The sequence below is a fragment of the Camelina sativa genome, chromosome 2 (genome assembly GCF_000633955.1).
Source record: "Camelina sativa cultivar DH55 chromosome 2, Cs, whole genome shotgun sequence".
NCBI classification, from domain to species: domain Eukaryota; kingdom Viridiplantae; phylum Streptophyta; class Magnoliopsida; order Brassicales; family Brassicaceae; genus Camelina; species Camelina sativa.
Window position 1 is genome coordinate 15233112 of NC_025686.1, and position 19269 is coordinate 15252380.

Below are 19269 nucleotides of genomic sequence, written 5' to 3' on the forward strand. Positions count from 1 at the left end.
AAACACTTCTTGATTCTGTCATAGATAAGTAAATATTAAACCAATTAGATACATCATCTTCTCATACAAAGAGATCATCAATGAAGAATCCGGTGGTGAAGACATGGAGAAGAATGAAATCCTTTGGGCATACAAGCTCTTCGACCACGGCCACGGTCAAGAAGAGCAAATCTTGGACAGGCTCTATTTCTCTAGAGGATGCTAATAGTATCGAATCAAAAGGTAAGATGAGGAGGAAAGAGTCACCCCAACATGGGTTTTTCACGGTTTGCGTGGGTCCGACGAAACAAAGGGTCGTGGTGAAGACGAAATTGGTGAACCATCCATTGTTCAGGAACTTGTTAGAAGATGCAGAGAATGAATATGGATATAGAGGCGATGGACCCATTGTTCTTCCTTGCGAGGTTGACTTCTTCTTCAAGGTTTTAGCCGAGATGAAGTCTAATGATGGCCATGGTGATGACTATAATGATGATGACGATGATGATGGTTTGACCAGTTCTCCAATATGCGGGTTAGGTACTCCGTATAGATCATGTGGTGGTGGTGGTACCGATTCCATTGGCATTAGGCGAAACAGCTCGTACAAGCTTCTTCGATCTCCCTCCTTTTTCAAGTTGAATAGATTTTGAAGTTTTATTTTTTTTTCTTCTTTTTTCTATAGTTCATAACATTACCATATAATTTTTTTGTTTTGTTTTAAATTGTGTGGCATGAGTGGAATTGTGAAAGAAAACTCTCTCGCTTCTCCGAAAATTTGAAAAAAAAAACTTGAATTTCTTTCAAAGATATGTATTTTTAATGTCGGCTTAGATCATATTTATAACACATTTCTATTATTGATATATTGTATGTACTCTAATCTAATTTGTTTTCTCATTTGTATCTTAATATAAACATACATGTTAAGAGGTTTTGGATGAGTGAGGCATAATTTGAGTTAAAGAGATAACTAAAAGGGCTAATTTACAAGAAAAAAAAAACAGAAGAAACGGATTTGAGCTCTACACCAATTTAAATTCTTTTCCTCCATTTTGTTATAAAATTATGGTTTCTATTTATTGATTCAATTTTGTATAATATAAACTAATAATGAAATATTCAACTTTATCTTTGTTAAAAGAATCTTATGATTTAAAAAGTAATTGACACTTACATAACAGTAATATTTAATTAAGAAAATGAATGTTTAATATTATAATATGTGTGAAAATATTTGAAAAGACGCATAAAACGAAAAGAGTTGTTATTTTTCTTACATGATACTAAGAGGCACGCAGCATCAACCGCCAAATAGGTACTTGAAATATTCAATGAGTGAATCGTAAGCATCATATAGTTATATTTTACTGGCTTCATATTAATTTATTAATTGTATGACAACTCTAATTTTGGTTTGTATCCGGAACAAAATAATTATTTGTCTTCCGTCAAAGAGGCGGCAGAGAAAGAATCGTGGCTCCTATTAAAAGTTGAAAATGATGTAGTAAGACTGAGGTGTGTAGCTCATACCAAGTGTGCATTAAAGTATCTAATTGTATGATTAATTTTTATCCTAATTTTTCCTAGCTGGTGGTGAATCATGCAATATGCGTTGCTCATAATTTAGTTTTTGAAGCTTTTCAATCTTCTCACAAGCCATTTTATATGCACATTTTAATATAACAAGTTTAGATAATTAGTTCAAATATTCTCCTTGTGTAGTCTAAAACATTGACTTAACAAAGTCAGAAATGTAGAAGGTGATGTAATGCGCACCTATTTCTTTAGAGTAAAAAATCGACATGTTCATTAATAATAATGTGAAATTTCATATTCAAATACACAAATAAAATTAGGGAGTGTTATCCTTGTACTTACACTTGCACTTGGCAGGATTCAAACCTCCTTCAACTCCTTTTGTATCTCATATCTACATTTATAGCTGTCAAATGGGCGGGCCGCCCATGGACATGCCCATGTCCATATACATATAGGCGGACTATGGGCGGACCAAAAAATAAATGGTCTATTTGGGCATTAGACCATTTTTGTCCATGGACCATATGGTCTTTAACCAGATGGACAATGGGCTTGCCCACCTACCAAAATTAACATGTTTTTATTTTAAAAATATTTTTATGAGAAAATCCATTTAGAACTAAACAATTTTCAATTATTATATTTTACATTTATAAATTTTTATTTTCATAAAACAGATAAATTATTGTATTGGCGAAAAAATGATTTTACGCTTTTGACGGAAAAACACAATTTTACGGTTTTGGCGGGAAAACGTAATTTTACGGTTTTGGCGGAAAAACGTAATTTTACGGATTTAGCGGAAAAACGTAATTTAACGGATTTGGCGGGAAAACACAATTTTACGGTTTTGGCAGGAAAACGTAACTTTACGGATTTAGCAGAAAAACGTAATTTTACGGATGTGGCAGGAAAACACAATTTTACGGTTTTAGCGGAAAAACGTAACTTTACAGTTTTGGCGAGAAAACGCAATTTTACGAATTTTGGAGAGAAAACACAATTTTACGGTTTTATGTAGACTACATTCAATGTAGACTACATTGAATGTTAGAAACTCTTCAAAGAAAGAGCTCGAGTTAAATTATTTTACCGTGTTTTCATTTTGCATAAATTAGTTTGCATCCAACATACGGTCGTTTGAAGAGTTAATTTATACGACGAAACAGTATCATTTGTCAATTAATCAGTGACCAATCACAAACAATATTAAGTGTAACTAATTAAAACAGGATATGTCATATGAGTCATTTTCAATTTGGCCAATCTATCGAGAGTCCGTAGTCATCTTGTTTTGGTTTAAATGAAAACAACACAAGAAAAGGACTAAAATATCGATATAACTAATTAGTAATGCGGTAAAGAGAAGAAGGATCTAAAGGCATTGGCTACATCAAGGATCTTCTTGGTAGGAGCTTCCGTCACTGGCAATGTTGGTCCGGCCATCAGCAGCCAACGGGCTATGGACTCTGTTACTTCTGAACAAAACACCTTCCACAATATTACACAACCGATCCAGCTGGGTTCCAACAAGTACCTATCTCCTCTACACACACTCTTCATTATCGCCTTCGCACACCTCTCTGCTGATTCCACTGGCAATACGCTTACTTGCACCTAATTCATATATATTCATTCTATCAACTTTACATAGCAGCTAGTAGTTTAAGGTAACTGTAACTGGTGAATTATATTTGACCGTAAATGGAAATGAATTGGATCCTAAATCAAACAAAGCTTAGTGAATAGCTGGATTCCATCAAAAGATTACAGTTGACGTTGACAATAATTCTATATTTAAGTTCATGACTCTTAACTATAACTTCTATTCATTTTGATTTTATATAACCACAAATAATTACTATTAATTAAGCCCATACTCCCATACTTTTTAATCATATAAGAAAATTAGAAATTTAACCAGGAATGCTTACATCTCTTAGCTCTTTATCCACAACGAGGTTGCCATCCTTTGTCATGAACTTGCCTCGGCTCAATTCCGAGTCAACGACCCCTGGTGCTACTATTGTAATACCTATCTCTGATCCAAACTCTGTTCTTAGTGTTTCGTAAAAGGCGATCAGAGCGGCTTTACTTGCCTGAATTCATTGACAGAAAATTAAGGTATATCAAATTAATCTTTGAGATATATAACGCGGTTAAGTAAATTATAAGAGGCAAATGGATACAAAAATGTTACACAATAAAAGCTCAATCTAGGTGACGCAATGTAACCACATCCAGAAGCAATCGCGACAATCCTTCCTCTGGACTTCTTTAGGTATGGAGACGCATAGAATGTACAATACACAGATCCCCAGAAGTTTATGTCCTATGCAACAAAGGAAAAAAAATCAAAAATGGTTACAAACTACAAAGGGTTAGTAGAAAACATATTTTCTTAGAAAGATCTTTGGTCCGAGTCAATTGACCATAGCCGGCGAAGCCTTAGAGAGATCATCGATGTCTTCAAACAAATAGAGTGGAGCAACTCCAGCATTCGTCACTAGATGATCCACTGCTCAATTTAACCATTCAAAAGAAAATTATTATTTTAGTTTACTATATTCTCCTCCAGTACTTTTTTGGATTGTCCAATCTACTTATGTTGCATTGATTCATATGAATAATATAATTATAGTTTCAAATATATATCACTTTTCATGTGTTTTCTATGTAAAGTGCAAAGTGTCAATGCAAATTAATTATGTTACTTATGTAAAAAGATACCAGAGAGCCTAGCTAGGTTACAGTTTTAATAATTGCAAAAACGAAAAAAAAAAAGATTATGTCATAATAAATTGTAAATGCAAACAAACTATTTAGTACTTCTTGACTTACATCGGCCAAAATGAAGAACCGTGGCTCGGATAAAACGCTCACAATCTTCTAGTTTGGAAACATCCGCGACTAAGGGCATAACTTCAGGGGAGCCATAGAGCTCAGCTAGAGCCGCGACATGGAAGAGAGGATCTCCTCTTATGTCAACTAGTGCTAAATACGCTCCTCTCTTCCCATACTCATACGCTAGAGCCTATACACACACTATCACACCCATGACCCATATATACTTAACCCTAACCATGGATTTGTTTGTTTGTTTGTTGACTTACCTCGCCGATGCCAGAAGCTGCTCCGGTGATGACAACAACTTTTCCGGCGACATTTTCCGGGAACAGATTCCGGCAGATGGAGACAACGGATTTGAGCCTTTGGTAAGTTGGGTAGAAGACGAGAAGTGCATACAAGGTTAAAAGAGGAAACAAGAAGTTGATGATCTTGTTAATTGGATCCATGCATGGAGGACTTTGCTTCACTATGGTCTTTACTGTTCTACCTCTTTTTTTCTCTTCTTTATTCTGCTGGAAGCTCTCATGGCAATGTGGCAATCCTACAAGCTGATATACCAACACGTGTTTTGGACATAATCTACACAACCTCAATTACATATGGTACAAGAGAATTGCGAAAGAGCATTGAATGACGTGTGTAAGCAAAAGTAGGGAGGTGGATTGGGCTTAAGACTATATTGTACAATTAATGGTTCAAAAATTAAAAATCCATCCATTCTCTTTTCAACACTTTACATCATTTTTTCTTACTTCTACTTTCATTATTCAACATATTATTTGAATTTTAACCTTTATAATAATTTTGTTTGATAAAATTCAATACCTTAATCATGAGGCAGTAGGCTATTAGTTCTAACCATAGAAGATGTTGATCTAGGCCAAAGATTGATTCTCCCCAAACGCAGAATTATTAAATAATTTTATATTATAATTAGGAAAATTAAATTACATAAATTATTGTTAATATTTTATTTTATGTTTTAATTTATTTATGTAATTAATTTTTAAAAATTAAAATAATAATTATTAAAACAAACAAAGTTACAAATCTTTCAAAAGCAATACGATAAAAAATGCACAAAACAACTAATAAAACACATAACATAATTAGAACAATATACTCAACTGACAAACAATAAAACTTTTAAATCACATATAGAGAAATAAACATATTTTCAATCACGGAACATTCTGAATTTTACGCATATGTATTTGACTAGATCTGCTTTCAATTCGTGATGTACATTTGAACCACATAATTTGGATCTTGCACGCACATGATTTTCCAATGGAGGTAATACCTCGATTAAGAATGGTTGTGGTTTACGAAAACCACTTGCCTTATATTGATCATAATCAGTCCAAGGTTGAACATATATATTTCGTTCATCCTCCTCAATCATATTACGTAATATGATACATGACCACATGATGATAGCCAAATTAGTTATGTCCCACATGCAAACGTCTCAAATAATTTTAAATTGAGCTTGTAACACTACAAATGCATGTTCGATGTTTTTCCGACATCTTTCTTGATGTTGTGCAAATAACTTGTCTGGTTCACTTTGAGCAAATCGAATTGATTTGACAAAAGTTTGATAAGAAGGATAAATACCATCAGCTAGATAGTATGCGATATTATAGAAACATTTGTTCACAAAGAAGTTCACTCTTGAAATATTTTTCTTGTTCAACATCATCGAACAGTAGTAAACGATCTAAAATATTTATATCATTCAATGTGTCGGGGAACCCAAAAAAGGAATGCCATATCTAGAGATCATGAGATGAAACTGATTCAAGAATAACAGTGGTAGTTCTCTTATCTCCCTGGGTAAATTGACTTTCTCACGTCGTAGGACAATTTTTCCATTCCCAGTGCATGCAATCAATACTCCTAATCTTCCATGCAAAACCTCACTTCTCGCTAACATATAATCTTTGTAGGTCATCTTGAGTTAGAGCTTTGAGATAGACTTTCTCATACAATTGTATGATTCTTTTACAGAATCTTCGTATGCACTCAAATGTTGTAGTACCTCAATATTTTGATGTATTCCTCGATTTCGGCAGCCGCTACACGATATGCTAACATTCACATGGCCGTAATACATTTTCTTAATGAAGATATACCTTCGTTATTGGCTGCATGCATCAACTCGTTATGTGAAGTAGTTGTCACTTCTTAATAGGTCCTCTCGTTCGGTGAAGTAGTCGTTAATCAATTCTTTGGTTCGCGGCTACATGATCTATCTTGGAGTATTTTCTCTTGCTATGAACATGATAGTCTTCCTCTATTTTGTTTCGACCCTCTTTAAACTGGTTCACAATATATCCTTTTTTCAATTTCTGACTTTTTTTTAAAAAAATTTCGATATCAAACAAAAATTTAGATGGATCCATTTTTCTATTTTTTTTGTAAGATGAGATTTTTGTTATTGGTACAGTGAGGTTTCATTTATAAGAATTGAGTGGTTGAAATCATCGGATTCCTAACAAAATTTAGATTTACTTAATCAAGAGATATGTATTAGATTCTCTGAAAAATCTGAAAGTCACGGATCATATTGTTGGAGAAAAAGCCAAACATACATTATTAAAGAAGAAAAAACCAAAATATATTAGATTATTTGATAAAAGTCGAAAGTGACATATTATATTGTTGGAGAAAGAGCCAAACACACATTATGAAAGAAGAAAAAAACAAACACACACTATTAAAACACACAGAAATATACACCCATTAATCACATCCTTCCCCACACACATATAGATGATAGATCTCCCTTCTCCTTCTCTTAACCCTCCTCAAGGCTCTCTTTGCTCTCAGCATCAAACTCACCACCTTTCTCCTTCTCTCCCAGAAGCGACGAAGACACACACCCCCAAGAAAAGAGGCTGTCAAGCCTTTAAAAGACTTAAGTTTTTCTCTCCAAATCCAAACCAAGTTAAACCCGAATGACCAGCAATTTAATGGTGTCGACCGACACTTACCTTGGTGTCGATTGNCCCCCCCCCCCCCCCAACAAAGAGAGGCTGCTCTTGACTTTTTCAAGGAGACCTAGGGTTTCCAACCCAAACCAAGCCAAACCGATCAATTTTGAAACAAACCGAACAACCACCAATTTAGTGGTGTTGACCGACACCCTCCATGGTGTCGATCGACACCCACCCAAAATTGGGTTCAGAATGTTACAGGGTGACACCATCTTTAATTTTTTCAAAGTCCTTAAGAATGTTCCATACATGATCAAATTTCTAACCAGATTTAAATATCATCACTTGAAGCACCACTTTGACGTCTATTTTTATATTGTTTGATGCATGCATGCAGTTTTCTTGCTGCTCTCTCGATATTTTGAAACCAACATTGGAGAGATTTTTGAACGTTCACTCTAGGTTTCCATTTTTCCATTATCGAAAGCTTCCGCCACACGATCCCAGAAATGATCGGATGGTTGATAATGACCTGTAATTGGAGCTTGAGAAATTTCTAGGTAGACATGACATAAATATTTATCTTCTTCTTTTAAGAAAATAAGAGAAGGTGAAGATGTTATAATTTTGTGGAATGGTTGATTGGAAATAAAAATCAAAGATGGTATAAATAGATGTTTTTCAAAATTCTCACATTTTTAAATCATTTTCTGATGAATCAACAATTCAAATACAAAGCTATTATAAGATTCTCACGCTAGCCATGACAAGATTTGACATTATGATGACAAAGTGGTGCCAATATTTACACATTTTGTATTACACTATGTCAAGATTTGACAATATGCATGGTTCCAAGATTCTAACAAATTTTAATTCATTATGAGAATGAATAATGGTACAATGACAAAAAGATAGCAATATTTTCACGTTTTTCATTCAATTATGAAAAATATAACAATACAATAACAAAATGTGACTATCCAATATACTTTATATTTCTATAAATACCATTATAACTCTACAATGGTCATAAAATATTCTTACTAATAACACTATCTTCACCTTAGTTTTTGTTATCACTTAAAATAAATTTAATTTTAATATTCTACCAGATTTTCATATTTCATCATCTTTTCAAAATATGGAAATAGATTGTCAAAAAAAAAAAAAAAATAGAAATTATCAATAATCTCAACCAAGAAGACCAAACTATACTTCTTGCTATCGCTAATAATAACTAGATCATCCAATACCTTCTCAACAGACAAAGCAGCAATGTAATCCATGGTGGCTCAGTTCAAGGACGCTCTTTCATACACCAATATCGAGAAAATGCATATTATAGACTGATCAATGATTACTTTTCAGAGAATCCAATCTATAATGATGTTATGTTTCATATAAGGTATCATATGTCCGTTCCATATTCCTCCGTATTATTAATGTAGTTGAAGATCATGACAACTACTTCACACAGAGAAGAGATACAACTGGTAGATTAGGATTATCATCCCTTCAAAAAGGAAAGACCGTCTTTTGAATGCTAGCATATGGGATACCAGAGGATGTGACAGACGAGTATGTTAAGATAGACGAATTGACAACAATCAAAAGCATGAATAAATTTTGTCGAGCCATAATGGATATATTTTCAGAGCAATACTTACGATCACCAACAACTAATAATGTTGCCAGACTTCTTTACATCGGTGAAAAACGAGGTTTTTCAGGAATGTTGGATAGCTTAGATTGCATGCACTGGGAAGTAGAAAAATTGTCATACCGCTTGGTCTCGATAATATTAGGGACGTAGTGGATCACCAACTATCATTCTTGAAGTAGTGGCAGATTATGATCTTTGGATATAGCAGACATATTTTGGAATGTCGGGAACCAATAATGACATCAATTTATTGGAGTCTTTCCATTTATTCTCCAATCTAGCTCAAGGTATTGCTCCTCCTACGCATTATATCATTTAAGAAAAATAATATAATATGAGTTATTATTTAACTGATGGTATATATCTGAAGTGGTCTACCATAGTGCAAACTATTCACGAGCCAAGAGGGCCTAAAAAGTATTTTGCTACACAACAAGAAGCATGTAGGAAAGATGTAGAGCATGCATTTGGAGTTCTTCAATCACGTTTTGCAATTGTGAAAGGACCATATCGTTTTTGGAAGAAAAAACTGTGATTAATGATATAATGACTATATGTATAATTTTACATAACATGATAATCGAGGATGAGTGTGATCTTAATGCACCAATTGAAGTTGGAAGAGAAGCTCCACCATCCGAGATTGAAATACCGGATGATAAAATACTCAATTTCAAGAATTTCTTGCTCGATATAGACAAATCAAAGATAAAGAGGCTCATTTTTGGGAAAAATACACTAATGATGATATTTACTAAAATGTATTAGTCATTTGTTTTCTATTTATGAGATGTAATAAAATTATATTTTTCAAGTTTAATTTTAATAATATTTTAATTTTATTGATTTTTTGTTAAAATTAAAATAAATAGACATAATTTGTAGATTTTAAAACTAAAGGGTTATAGTAGAAATTAAGAACAAAATAAAAATATATAATAAACTGAAAATATTTGTTATAGAGTAACAAATAGAATAACCATTGGAGTAAATTTCTACCTTATTTTTAGAGATCTCTATATTTGGAGTAAAATATAGAGACAACCATTGGAGATGGTCTAAGTTTTGCGATTTTTCTTTTTAACATGAAAGTTTTGCGGTTAAGAATTTTTAAGGGGTATAACTATAAATTTAGTAAGGGATAATGGCAATTATTTTTTCCGCTCATCGTTCTGCAAAAAGCTTTCAGATCTGAAATGGCAAATTGATTTTTAAAAGCTAGTGACTGTTGCTGTTCAAATTAAAGCTAGGCTTTCTATCGCTGTTTTATCCAGAAATTCTGAAATGTTCAATCTAGAGTTGCATCGACAAATCTGAATGAGAGGAAAAGAAATAGTGAAGGAAAAACATGAGCTTTTTTTTGTCGTTAGTAGCTGTCGCTGCGACAGATTTACCAAACAGGGCAATCCTTATTTTGTTATTGATGGGCCTTGTTGTTTAAATCCAACACAGTGTGACTTTATTTTCTAAAATTTCACAGCCCATTTAAAATCGATAATTTATATAATCCTTAATTTAAAATAATTTTTACATTAAAAATCTCAACCGTTCACTTTCGAAGATTTTGTTAAGGATAGATACAATGAAATGAACAAATCATAATCCAATGAAATCTCAAGTGATAAGATTGAAATCTTAAAAGATAATAAAAAATATATTTCATGGTCAGTTTTTATCCGATATTTTTTTTTTTTTTTGCCAGCCGATATATAAACTGTAGATAACTCAGAATCTTTAAAGAACAGTTCAGAAAATTATAAAAATTCTCTATACAAAAGCAAGTTATCTTGCAATTAGAGATTCCGAAGAGTCAACAATCTCATCAACAAAGTGAGATTTATGATTTCGATAGGATTCGATGGTTCGTATTCGTAGATCAAGATATACGGTAAATACTATACCATGAAAATTTTCTAATTTTTTTTAGTAAAGTATGAAAATAACAAATGGAAAATGTTGTTAAGATTCCTATTTTGATTTAAAAAAATCAACAACTAAATTTCTGAATTTGGATTGACAAGATTAAATATTTGGTAGATAAGAGAAATCATTTACTTTTGGATCTCTATATATGCAGTATGCTGCTATGCTAGCTACTTGAATTTTTTCTTCTTTCTCATGTCTTACGAAAAAAACACTTCTATTCCAATCAAAACTATATCTCTCTTTAACAATCCTATAAGCTGCTCATAAATTGTTTTCACATCTTCATTCTTTTATTTTGTTTTTTTTTTCGATGAGTTTTATCAAATTGGTAAAAAAAGGTAAGTTCAGAAAAACTGACATAAACGACAGCGTTTTCCAAATCAGTAAATTCGAATTGGCTTTTCAAGTTCTTAACCTTTTTGCTATTCTCGAGAGATCTTTCCCAACTTTTCGAACAAAAACAAAAATAAAAAAATCGATTCTTGTTCTTCTCTAATTCAAATCATCTTCTTCGATTCTTGTTCTTGTTCGTTTTAATGGAAACTCGCGTGAAGCAGGAGAATCTTGTACCAACTACGACTACTCTCGCTACTTGGAAACCCGCCGCTGGGAACAGCACCGTTCCGCGGCGAGAATCCAGAGATGTTATCGAAGTTAGTAGTAGCGACGACGAAGGAGGATCCGAGTTAGGGGAAACCGTAGACCGAAGACTCGGTAACGATATTTCTGGGACGAAGAGAGCGAGAGGTGATTCTGTAGCCTCGCCGGCGAAAAAGCTAGCGGTTATGATTCCGGATGATGAGGAAGGGTTTGCGCAGGTTTTGGCTCTCCCGGCGACTCCTTTTAACGTTGTGGCGGCGCCTTCTCCTTCGCCTTGGGGAAGTTGTAAACAATTTTGGAAAGCTGGGGATTATGAAGGAACATCGGGTGGTGATTGGGAAATTTCTGCTGGTATAATTTGCTTTGTGTGATTTTGTTTATATTTCTCGGATTCTTTTGTTAATGGAACTTAGGAGAATAAATTGGGAATGTTAGTGATGGATTTTGTGTAAACTTGTGGTTTTAGGTGGCTTTGATCATGTAAGAGTACATCCTAAGTTCCTGCATTCTAATGCAACAAGTCACAAATGGTCCCTTGGAGGTACGCAACTTTGATGCAATCTATTTGAACACAATGTTTTATGTAATGGGAATGGTGGTTAAACAATGTTAACTCTTGCAGCGTTCGCTGAGCTTTTGGACAATGCTTTGGATGAGGTGTGATGTTTTTCTGATTTTTTAGAAATTTTACAAAGATGCGGATTTGGATTACTGGTTTGGTAGTATTGGTTGGTTACTCATCTTCTGATTATCAGGTTCAAACAGGAGCTACATATGTTAATGTAGACATGATCCAGAACAGGAAAGATGGAAGCAAGATGGTCTTGATTGAGGGTATACAGTTGATTTTTGTATTTGGTGTATCAAATTTTGACATTCCAGCGCTTTCTTGATCCTCATCTATGGATCATCCTTTATGTTTGAAATGCAGATGATGGAGGTGGGATGAATCCTGAAAAGATGCGGCACTGCATGTCTCTAGGATATTCTGCTAAGAGCAAACTTGCAGACACCATTGGACAATGTAACCATTTCTTTTTCCTGCAAGATAAATATATATATATCAAATGTTTTAGTTCAAGACTCTTAAATTTATTTACTTTTTATAGATGGTAATGGATTCAAGACTAGTACAATGAGACTCGGAGCTGATGTCATTGTTTTCTCACGTTGCAGTGGAAAAGATGGGAAGAGGTTAGTTATCTGTTACCACACCATTACCCCTGTCAGCTATCATGTTTATATAGTATCGATTGAAAAAATCAACAATGGCTATAGTTATATACATCTGACCATAGTTCTATTTACCTGATGTTTCTTTAGCTCGACACAGAGCATTGGCCTTCTATCATATACATTTCTAAAGAGCACCGGAAAAGAGGACATAGTTGTACCCATGGTAAGCTACTTTTATTTCACTGTATGGAACTATGGGTAAAAATCCACTTGATAATTTCGAATGGTGATTGTTAGCATGTGATTCAATTTTGAGCATTAATTAAGTTACATACACCGTTCATTTCAGCATTCTTTTGTTTGAAATACTGTTCTCATTTAACGTTAAAGGAAATGTAAAACAGAAATACGTCTACTCATCTTTCATTTTCAGGAGCAAAATATATTATGCAGAGAAAGCTAACATTGTCCTGTTCTCAGGATATCACTCATACGATTAAAATGACTTCATAACCAAAACATATATATTTTTTAGTTTGGTAGGCTTTTGTAGTCAGTTTATCTCTTCTAATCTTCTTCTGATGATGATTTAAATGAAAGCTTGACTATGAAAGAAGAGGTTCTGAATGGTGTCCAATAATGAGGTCCTCGGTTAGTGATTGGGATAAAAATGTGGACACAGTGGTTCAATGGTCGCCGTTTGCTAACGAAGAAGATCTTCTTCGTCAGGTAAAGCTCTTTCCTTTGTTACATGAGAGCCTTTATTACAAGGAGAAGCAAAAGAAAAACAAAGGAGTCGGTTCCCAAACGCTACTACTTCTTTACTAATATGTGAGAATTTTCCCACTAATCTTTTGCTCTGATTATTGTAGTTTAATCTAGTGAAGAATCATGGCACAAGGATAATCATATATAACCTCTGGGAAGATGACCAAGGAATGCTAGAACTTGATTTTGACACTGATCCACATGTATGTGTTTTTATTGCTGGATATACATAGATTACGTTCTGCAATGATGTAGAAGTTTCTGTGTCCATATAATCTACGTGTGGTTTATTGCAGGATATCCAGCTTCGAGGGGTCAATCGGGATGAGAAAAATATTGATATGGCTTCTCGATTCCCTAACTCCAGACACTTCCTGACATACAAGCACTCACTCAGGGTATAAATATTCTTTCCTTAGTTGTGGTAATTTTCGAAGTTAGTTTGGTTCAGTCTCCTGCTAAAATCACTATGATATTTCTTAAATGATTGAATCTGACGAATCTGGTGGTGGGTAGATATCAAAGCTTGATTTTGAATGATTATGAATCTCCTTATTGTTGGCTGCATTTTCGTTTCTTTTATTTGTTACCATTTTTCATGTTCACAGAGTTACGCATCTATTCTCTACCTAAAGATTACGCATGGGTTCCGTATCATTCTCCGAGGAAAAGATGTTGAGTATCACAACATAGTAAATGACATGATGCATACAGAAAAAATTACTTATCGGCCAAAAGAAGGGGCTGACGGATGCACTAAGTACTCAAATGTATGTTTTCATAATTTAACATAGTTAGAATTCTTCCTGTACTTAAATTAATGATATCAAGCAGCTTATGCCGAAAATTTTGGCTGCGTGTGCGCAATCTTTCACAGTTGTCTGCTGTTGTGACCATTGGATTTGTGAAGGATGCAAAACATCATGTGGATGTTCAAGGCTTCAATGTTTACCACAAAAATCGCCTAATAAAGGTTTCTGTTTCTTTTTGCTACTTTTTCCCACTCTACCTTAAAATGTGGCGAAAACAATATCAGCTTTACACTTTCCTTTAATATCTTCTCACTTGTTTTCAGCCATTTTGGAGGATATGGAATGCAGCAGGAAGTGATGGTCGTGGAGTCATCGGTATTGTTTTTAACTGGAAGGTCTAATATTTGATAAGCCTTATTGACGAGAAGTCTAATGTTAGTTCATTCTGCTACTAAGGTGTCTTGGAAGCTAATTTCGTTGAGCCTGCCCATGATAAGCAAGGGTTTGAGCGCACAACAGTTTTGTCTAGACTTGAGGCACGGCTACTTCAGATGCAGAAGGATTATTGGTCTGATTCTCTTCTCGTGCTTTTTAAATCATGCTTCCTAAGCTTGACTGGTTCATTGGACTATTCGGGTTGATGTTTTCGTTCTGCTTTTACGCAGGAAATCTAAATGTCACAAAATTGGATATGCTTCGAGGCAAGGCAAAAAGTCTGCTAAGAATACTGAAGACAGAGGTACAATATATTTTTACTATACTTCGACACTTAAACTTGTACTGAACAATCTCTTGGAAATGTTTCCCACTTTGTAGAATCATCACCAGAATATGATCGTAAAGGATCTGTCTCATCCAGTAGAAGGACCGCTGCTTCGAGCTTTAAAACTTCAACTGCTACTCCAAGCTTTAAAACTTCAACCGCAGCTTCAGAAAAATTCAACACAAGATCAAATGTGAATGGAGGAGGAAAAGGATCGGTGAAAGATTCTAGAGACACCGGGTATAAATCATCAGAGAAAGGTGCTAAACTTGGAAACTCCTCTTCCAAATCTAACCAACGCGCAAAGCCTCAAGGAGCTCGTGCTTTGGAGGTCGTCAATAGTGATGATGACTATGATCCTGATTCTTCACCAGAAAGAAATGTCACTGACCTTCCTGAGAAGGTCCCATCCTATTCTTTATTTTCCCTATGGACTCTTTCTCCAGTATATAGAATTTGAGAACATAACCTTTTCTACTTCTTCTCTCAGAGTTCCGAACTACCCAAGCCTCAGTCTGGTTCGCCTACCCTCAGTCAATTGGAGCAAGAGAATAAAGAGTTAAGAGAGAGGTTTGTTACCACCTTACGTACCATGTTAATTTGTCTATAAGATTTTTTTGTGTGTGTTAACATTGGAAGCTGTGCTTTTTTTTTTGGTTTCTCAGGGTCGATAAAAAAGAAGAAGTTTTCCTGTTACTGCAAAAGGACCTGCGACGTGAGAAAGAGCTTCGCAAAACACTTGAAGCTGAGGTAACTTCTACTTTCTGACATTTACTGTGTCTGCATGCAAACCTATAACAACACACTCACTGATGAATTCCTCCTGTCATTACAGGTTGAAGCAGTAAAGAAAAAGTTAGAAGAGACGGAGAAAGAGCAAAAGGATTTAATCGATGTTTTCTCCGAGGAAAGAGACAGACGCGACATGGAGGAAGAAAATCTCAGAAATAAGCTAGAGGTTCTGATCATCCGTTCAAACAACATTTCTGTAATTAGTATTTTAGATTTCAAGAATTAAAATGACTTGACTTTGTGGTTGCAGGAGGCGTCAAACACAATCCAGAAGTTGTTAGGTGGAAAAGCTGGAGGCAGAAGATAGAGCGTTGTAACCAGACGTTAGAGTTGCATTGATGATAGTACTGAGGGGCATCTTACATAATTGACTGAGTAGGTTGTTTGCTTTAAATCCTCTTTTTGTTGTGGTGTATGGTCTCTAGCCTGACCAAACCAGAGTTAGGAAAGAAGTGGGATATTGTTGTAAAGTGAGGTTATTGGTTTAATGTTTGAAACATTTGAATTTGGTTCTCGGCATTTCCAACCTACCCGGACGCAACCTCTCCTTAATCCAACTAACTCACCAATGTTGGCTTTAGTCAATATGATTAGAATCATTATATAACTTTTACAAATTCTCTTACATTTTGTCCCATAAAAAAAGATTAATATCTACCCAAATTAATATAATAGTTTTTTTTTCTTTTTTTTTGTGCAAAAAAAATATAATAGTTTTCTTTGTTTTCTTTTTAGAGCAACTACAGTATATCATTTTTCTTTGTTAAAAAGGAACCCATATATAATAGACAAACGACATATTCATTTATTTAAAATTAATAAGACATATTTTACATTCGAGATGAGAGAGGGAGAGAGATACACGATGACGTTGACCAGACCCAAATTAAACATTGAACCCTAACTTAACATGCAAGCAAATTGAGAGACAAACACACACACATCGACTCTTGATAGTAAAAGAGCTAATTAATTCTTAGAAATGAGAAATGCTTCTTTGTTGTCCTTAATCTTCTCAATGTCTCCTTTGATCTTCTCGTCTCGGTCAATGGTATCTTCCATGTCTGCACTGTCCTGTGGCACCAAAGTTCTCATCTGTGAGTTGCAAACCATCGAACTTAGCCTCACAACGTCGACGACATGCTCAGAGATGTCCTGAAGCTTGATCACTGACGGCTCCAGAACTTTCGTCCCAGGTTTCTTGTAGATCACGAAAAGTATCATCTGAAGCACTCCAAAGATGAAACCCAAAACATTTGGCAGCTGGAAAATATATATATTATCAAGATTAGAGAAAACACATTAGGTTTTAGCGACAGCCGATCATAATAAATAAGAGCTAGATACAAATATTAAGACTAGAAGACACTTACGGCAATGTTCTTGTCTTTAAGGAGAAGCCCGTAGAAAAACCACATGATAGCTGATAAGGTTAGGAAGAAGGAGAGACCGAACGGCATGAACTCGGCACTCTTCGTTTTGATCACTTTCCTCTGTGTGTCAATTAATATTTTTTTAATATAATTTTTATAGTCGATAAGAAAAAAGAAAAAAAAAATTGAAATGGTAACTAAGAAAACGAGGCTTACAATGATGCCAAGGGGAGCAACAAAAACAGACAGAGCAAAGACCATACAAATGTATCCAAGAACTTGAACACGTTTATTGCCATGAGTCAGAAAGTACGTCAACAAGAAGATTAGGCCGAACGCGAAAACGTCCACAAAGAGAACGAACTTCACCGTTAGAATCTGCCATAATGGAAGAAGACGTTCCGTTAAAGATATAGTAATTCTTGTGTGTAAACTCAAGACAATAAGTTATATTCATATAGAATAAGGACCTTTTCCTTCTTAGGAGCGTAGAAGAAGTATAAGGAGATGTAGACGATCTGTACGACAAAGGCAAAGGAGTTGATCGTGATCAACATCATAGCATCTTTCTTGATCATCGCGTAGTACAGCCATAGCATCGCACTGAACAGGGAAATCACGTAAGGGACCGACTGATACCCTTCAGATGATTTCCTCTTGTATATACGAATGAACGTCGGTCTAAATATATAAACAACACGTATTAATGCTTGAGTTAAAACGTTATTTTTATACGACGAATGTGCAAAAGAGTTATAGACTACTTACATTGGGGCAAGGCAGACGAAAAAGGAGATGATATTTCCTACAATATAGTTATTGTTATATGTTAGAATTTCACGATGTCTCATGTAAATGCATGCATTTTTGAATGTGTACGTAAATGTGAGAAGATATACACTAAGTCACTAAGTAACGCATTAAGAATAAGGACGAAAAAATATACCTAGAATGCCAAAGACAGTAGCCAAGACGGCTTGTGAAATTGCCATTTTTTATCTCTCTCTCTCTCAACGTAATGAAATGCTTCTTTAGAATATAAAGAAAAGAAAAATATTAATTCTAGTTAGAAAACTCTCCCTCTCTCTTCCTCTATTAAAGAGAACGCAAGTGAACGAACGGGTAAACTCTACAGGATCATACTGAGAATCTGTTCAAATCTATGATGCAATTCCAGATTGAGAAGTGTGGTGATTTATATAGGGAGAAGAGGAGAAAAGTGTATCAACTTGCAAAATGTGTCTGCGAGTGAGAGGAAGAGTTTGAACTCAATGGGGTTGTATAGTGGAGAAAAAAAGAATCAAAGAGCATTATCTATACTTTACAGTTGTATACTTCATACCCGATTGCCTCGGAAGGTTCCCTTTTTTTTTCACCTAAGCCTAATCTTACCCATCTTTTGATTTTATGATTCACGTACTATACACTACAACTTAATATGTTACTTAGTTTGTTTTTTTTCGAATAAAATGTAAACTTTATTCGAAAAAATACAGTTTTACAATATTTGCAGCGTATTTTAAACTGTTTCATTTTACAAATTTCCAAAAATAAAAACTCTTAGAAAAATAGCTGCGAAGATGTCATCTCGATGCAAACCAAGTCACCATATAACCATCAAACTTTTATGGTTACGTAGTTTCTTCGTTTTATGTAAACCGTTTATGTGACGACCTTTTAGATCTTACTCAAATACTCGTTTCGTCAAGAAGAATATATTGGTCAATATAGCATAATATAATTCATAAATTAATATAATCCGTTAGCATTAATCGTGCATGAAATTTAACCAAAAAACGCAATTGTATGAATTGCATCTGACCAATAAAGCAGTAAGTCTTTTGTAAATTTGCCATGAAATATTGCTCAAACATGTGAGGAATAGAATCCTCTCAATTTCAAAAATTGTCACATAATTTTCACTCTACATATCTCTACATATAATATCTTCAATGAGTAGGGTAATTTCACCATTTTTTTTATTCATCTCTAATGAAAAAAAAAAAACAAAGAAACGAATGATGGTTGTGCGCACATTGATGTCGGCATGCGAAATTAACCTAAATCTTATCTCATAAATTCTGTGGGAAATAATCAAACCCTAAAACCTAAAATGGGTGGGTATCTATCCAACTCAGCA

At 34.4% G+C, this 19269-nt stretch overlaps 4 protein-coding genes and 1 pseudogene across 4 annotated transcripts; 2 read left to right on the plus strand and 3 right to left on the minus strand.

Moving 5' to 3' along the window:
• Window positions 7–915, plus strand: LOC104725349. The gene has a single exon (XM_010444009.1). It carries the CDS (start codon window positions 81–83, stop codon window positions 630–632), a length of 552 nt encoding a protein of 183 aa, XP_010442311.1. The 5' UTR covers window positions 7–80; the 3' UTR covers window positions 633–915.
• On the minus strand, window positions 2731–4920 carry LOC104725355 (11-beta-hydroxysteroid dehydrogenase-like 6). Its single transcript, XM_010444014.2, has 6 exons — window positions 4635–4920; window positions 4363–4555; window positions 3954–4039; window positions 3722–3853; window positions 3456–3620; window positions 2731–3138 (listed from the first exon to the last, which is right to left on the minus strand). Exons 1-6 carry the CDS (start codon window positions 4815–4817, stop codon window positions 2869–2871), a joined length of 1029 nt encoding a protein of 342 aa, XP_010442316.1. The 5' UTR covers window positions 4818–4920; the 3' UTR covers window positions 2731–2868.
• On the minus strand, window positions 5549–8602 carry LOC109126781 (annotated as a pseudogene).
• Window positions 10701–16284, plus strand: LOC104725361 (protein MICRORCHIDIA 4-like). Its single transcript, XM_010444027.2, has 21 exons — window positions 10701–10867; window positions 11463–11856; window positions 11972–12046; window positions 12128–12162; window positions 12261–12339; window positions 12437–12529; window positions 12615–12699; window positions 12829–12904; window positions 13282–13410; window positions 13554–13652; window positions 13746–13847; window positions 14058–14219; window positions 14327–14422; window positions 14525–14576; window positions 14658–14769; window positions 14867–14940; window positions 15018–15367; window positions 15455–15534; window positions 15630–15714; window positions 15800–15922; window positions 16007–16284. Exons 1-21 carry the CDS (start codon window positions 10838–10840, stop codon window positions 16061–16063), a joined length of 2388 nt encoding a protein of 795 aa, XP_010442329.1. The 5' UTR covers window positions 10701–10837; the 3' UTR covers window positions 16064–16284.
• Window positions 16539–18316, minus strand: LOC104725377 (bidirectional sugar transporter SWEET10). The gene is made up of 6 exons (XM_010444043.2): window positions 18076–18316; window positions 17898–17934; window positions 17600–17810; window positions 17346–17507; window positions 17130–17249; window positions 16539–17019 (listed from the first exon to the last, which is right to left on the minus strand). The coding sequence occupies exons 1-6, from the start codon at window positions 18119–18121 to the stop codon at window positions 16726–16728; spliced, it is 870 nt and encodes a 289-aa protein (XP_010442345.1). The 5' UTR covers window positions 18122–18316; the 3' UTR covers window positions 16539–16725.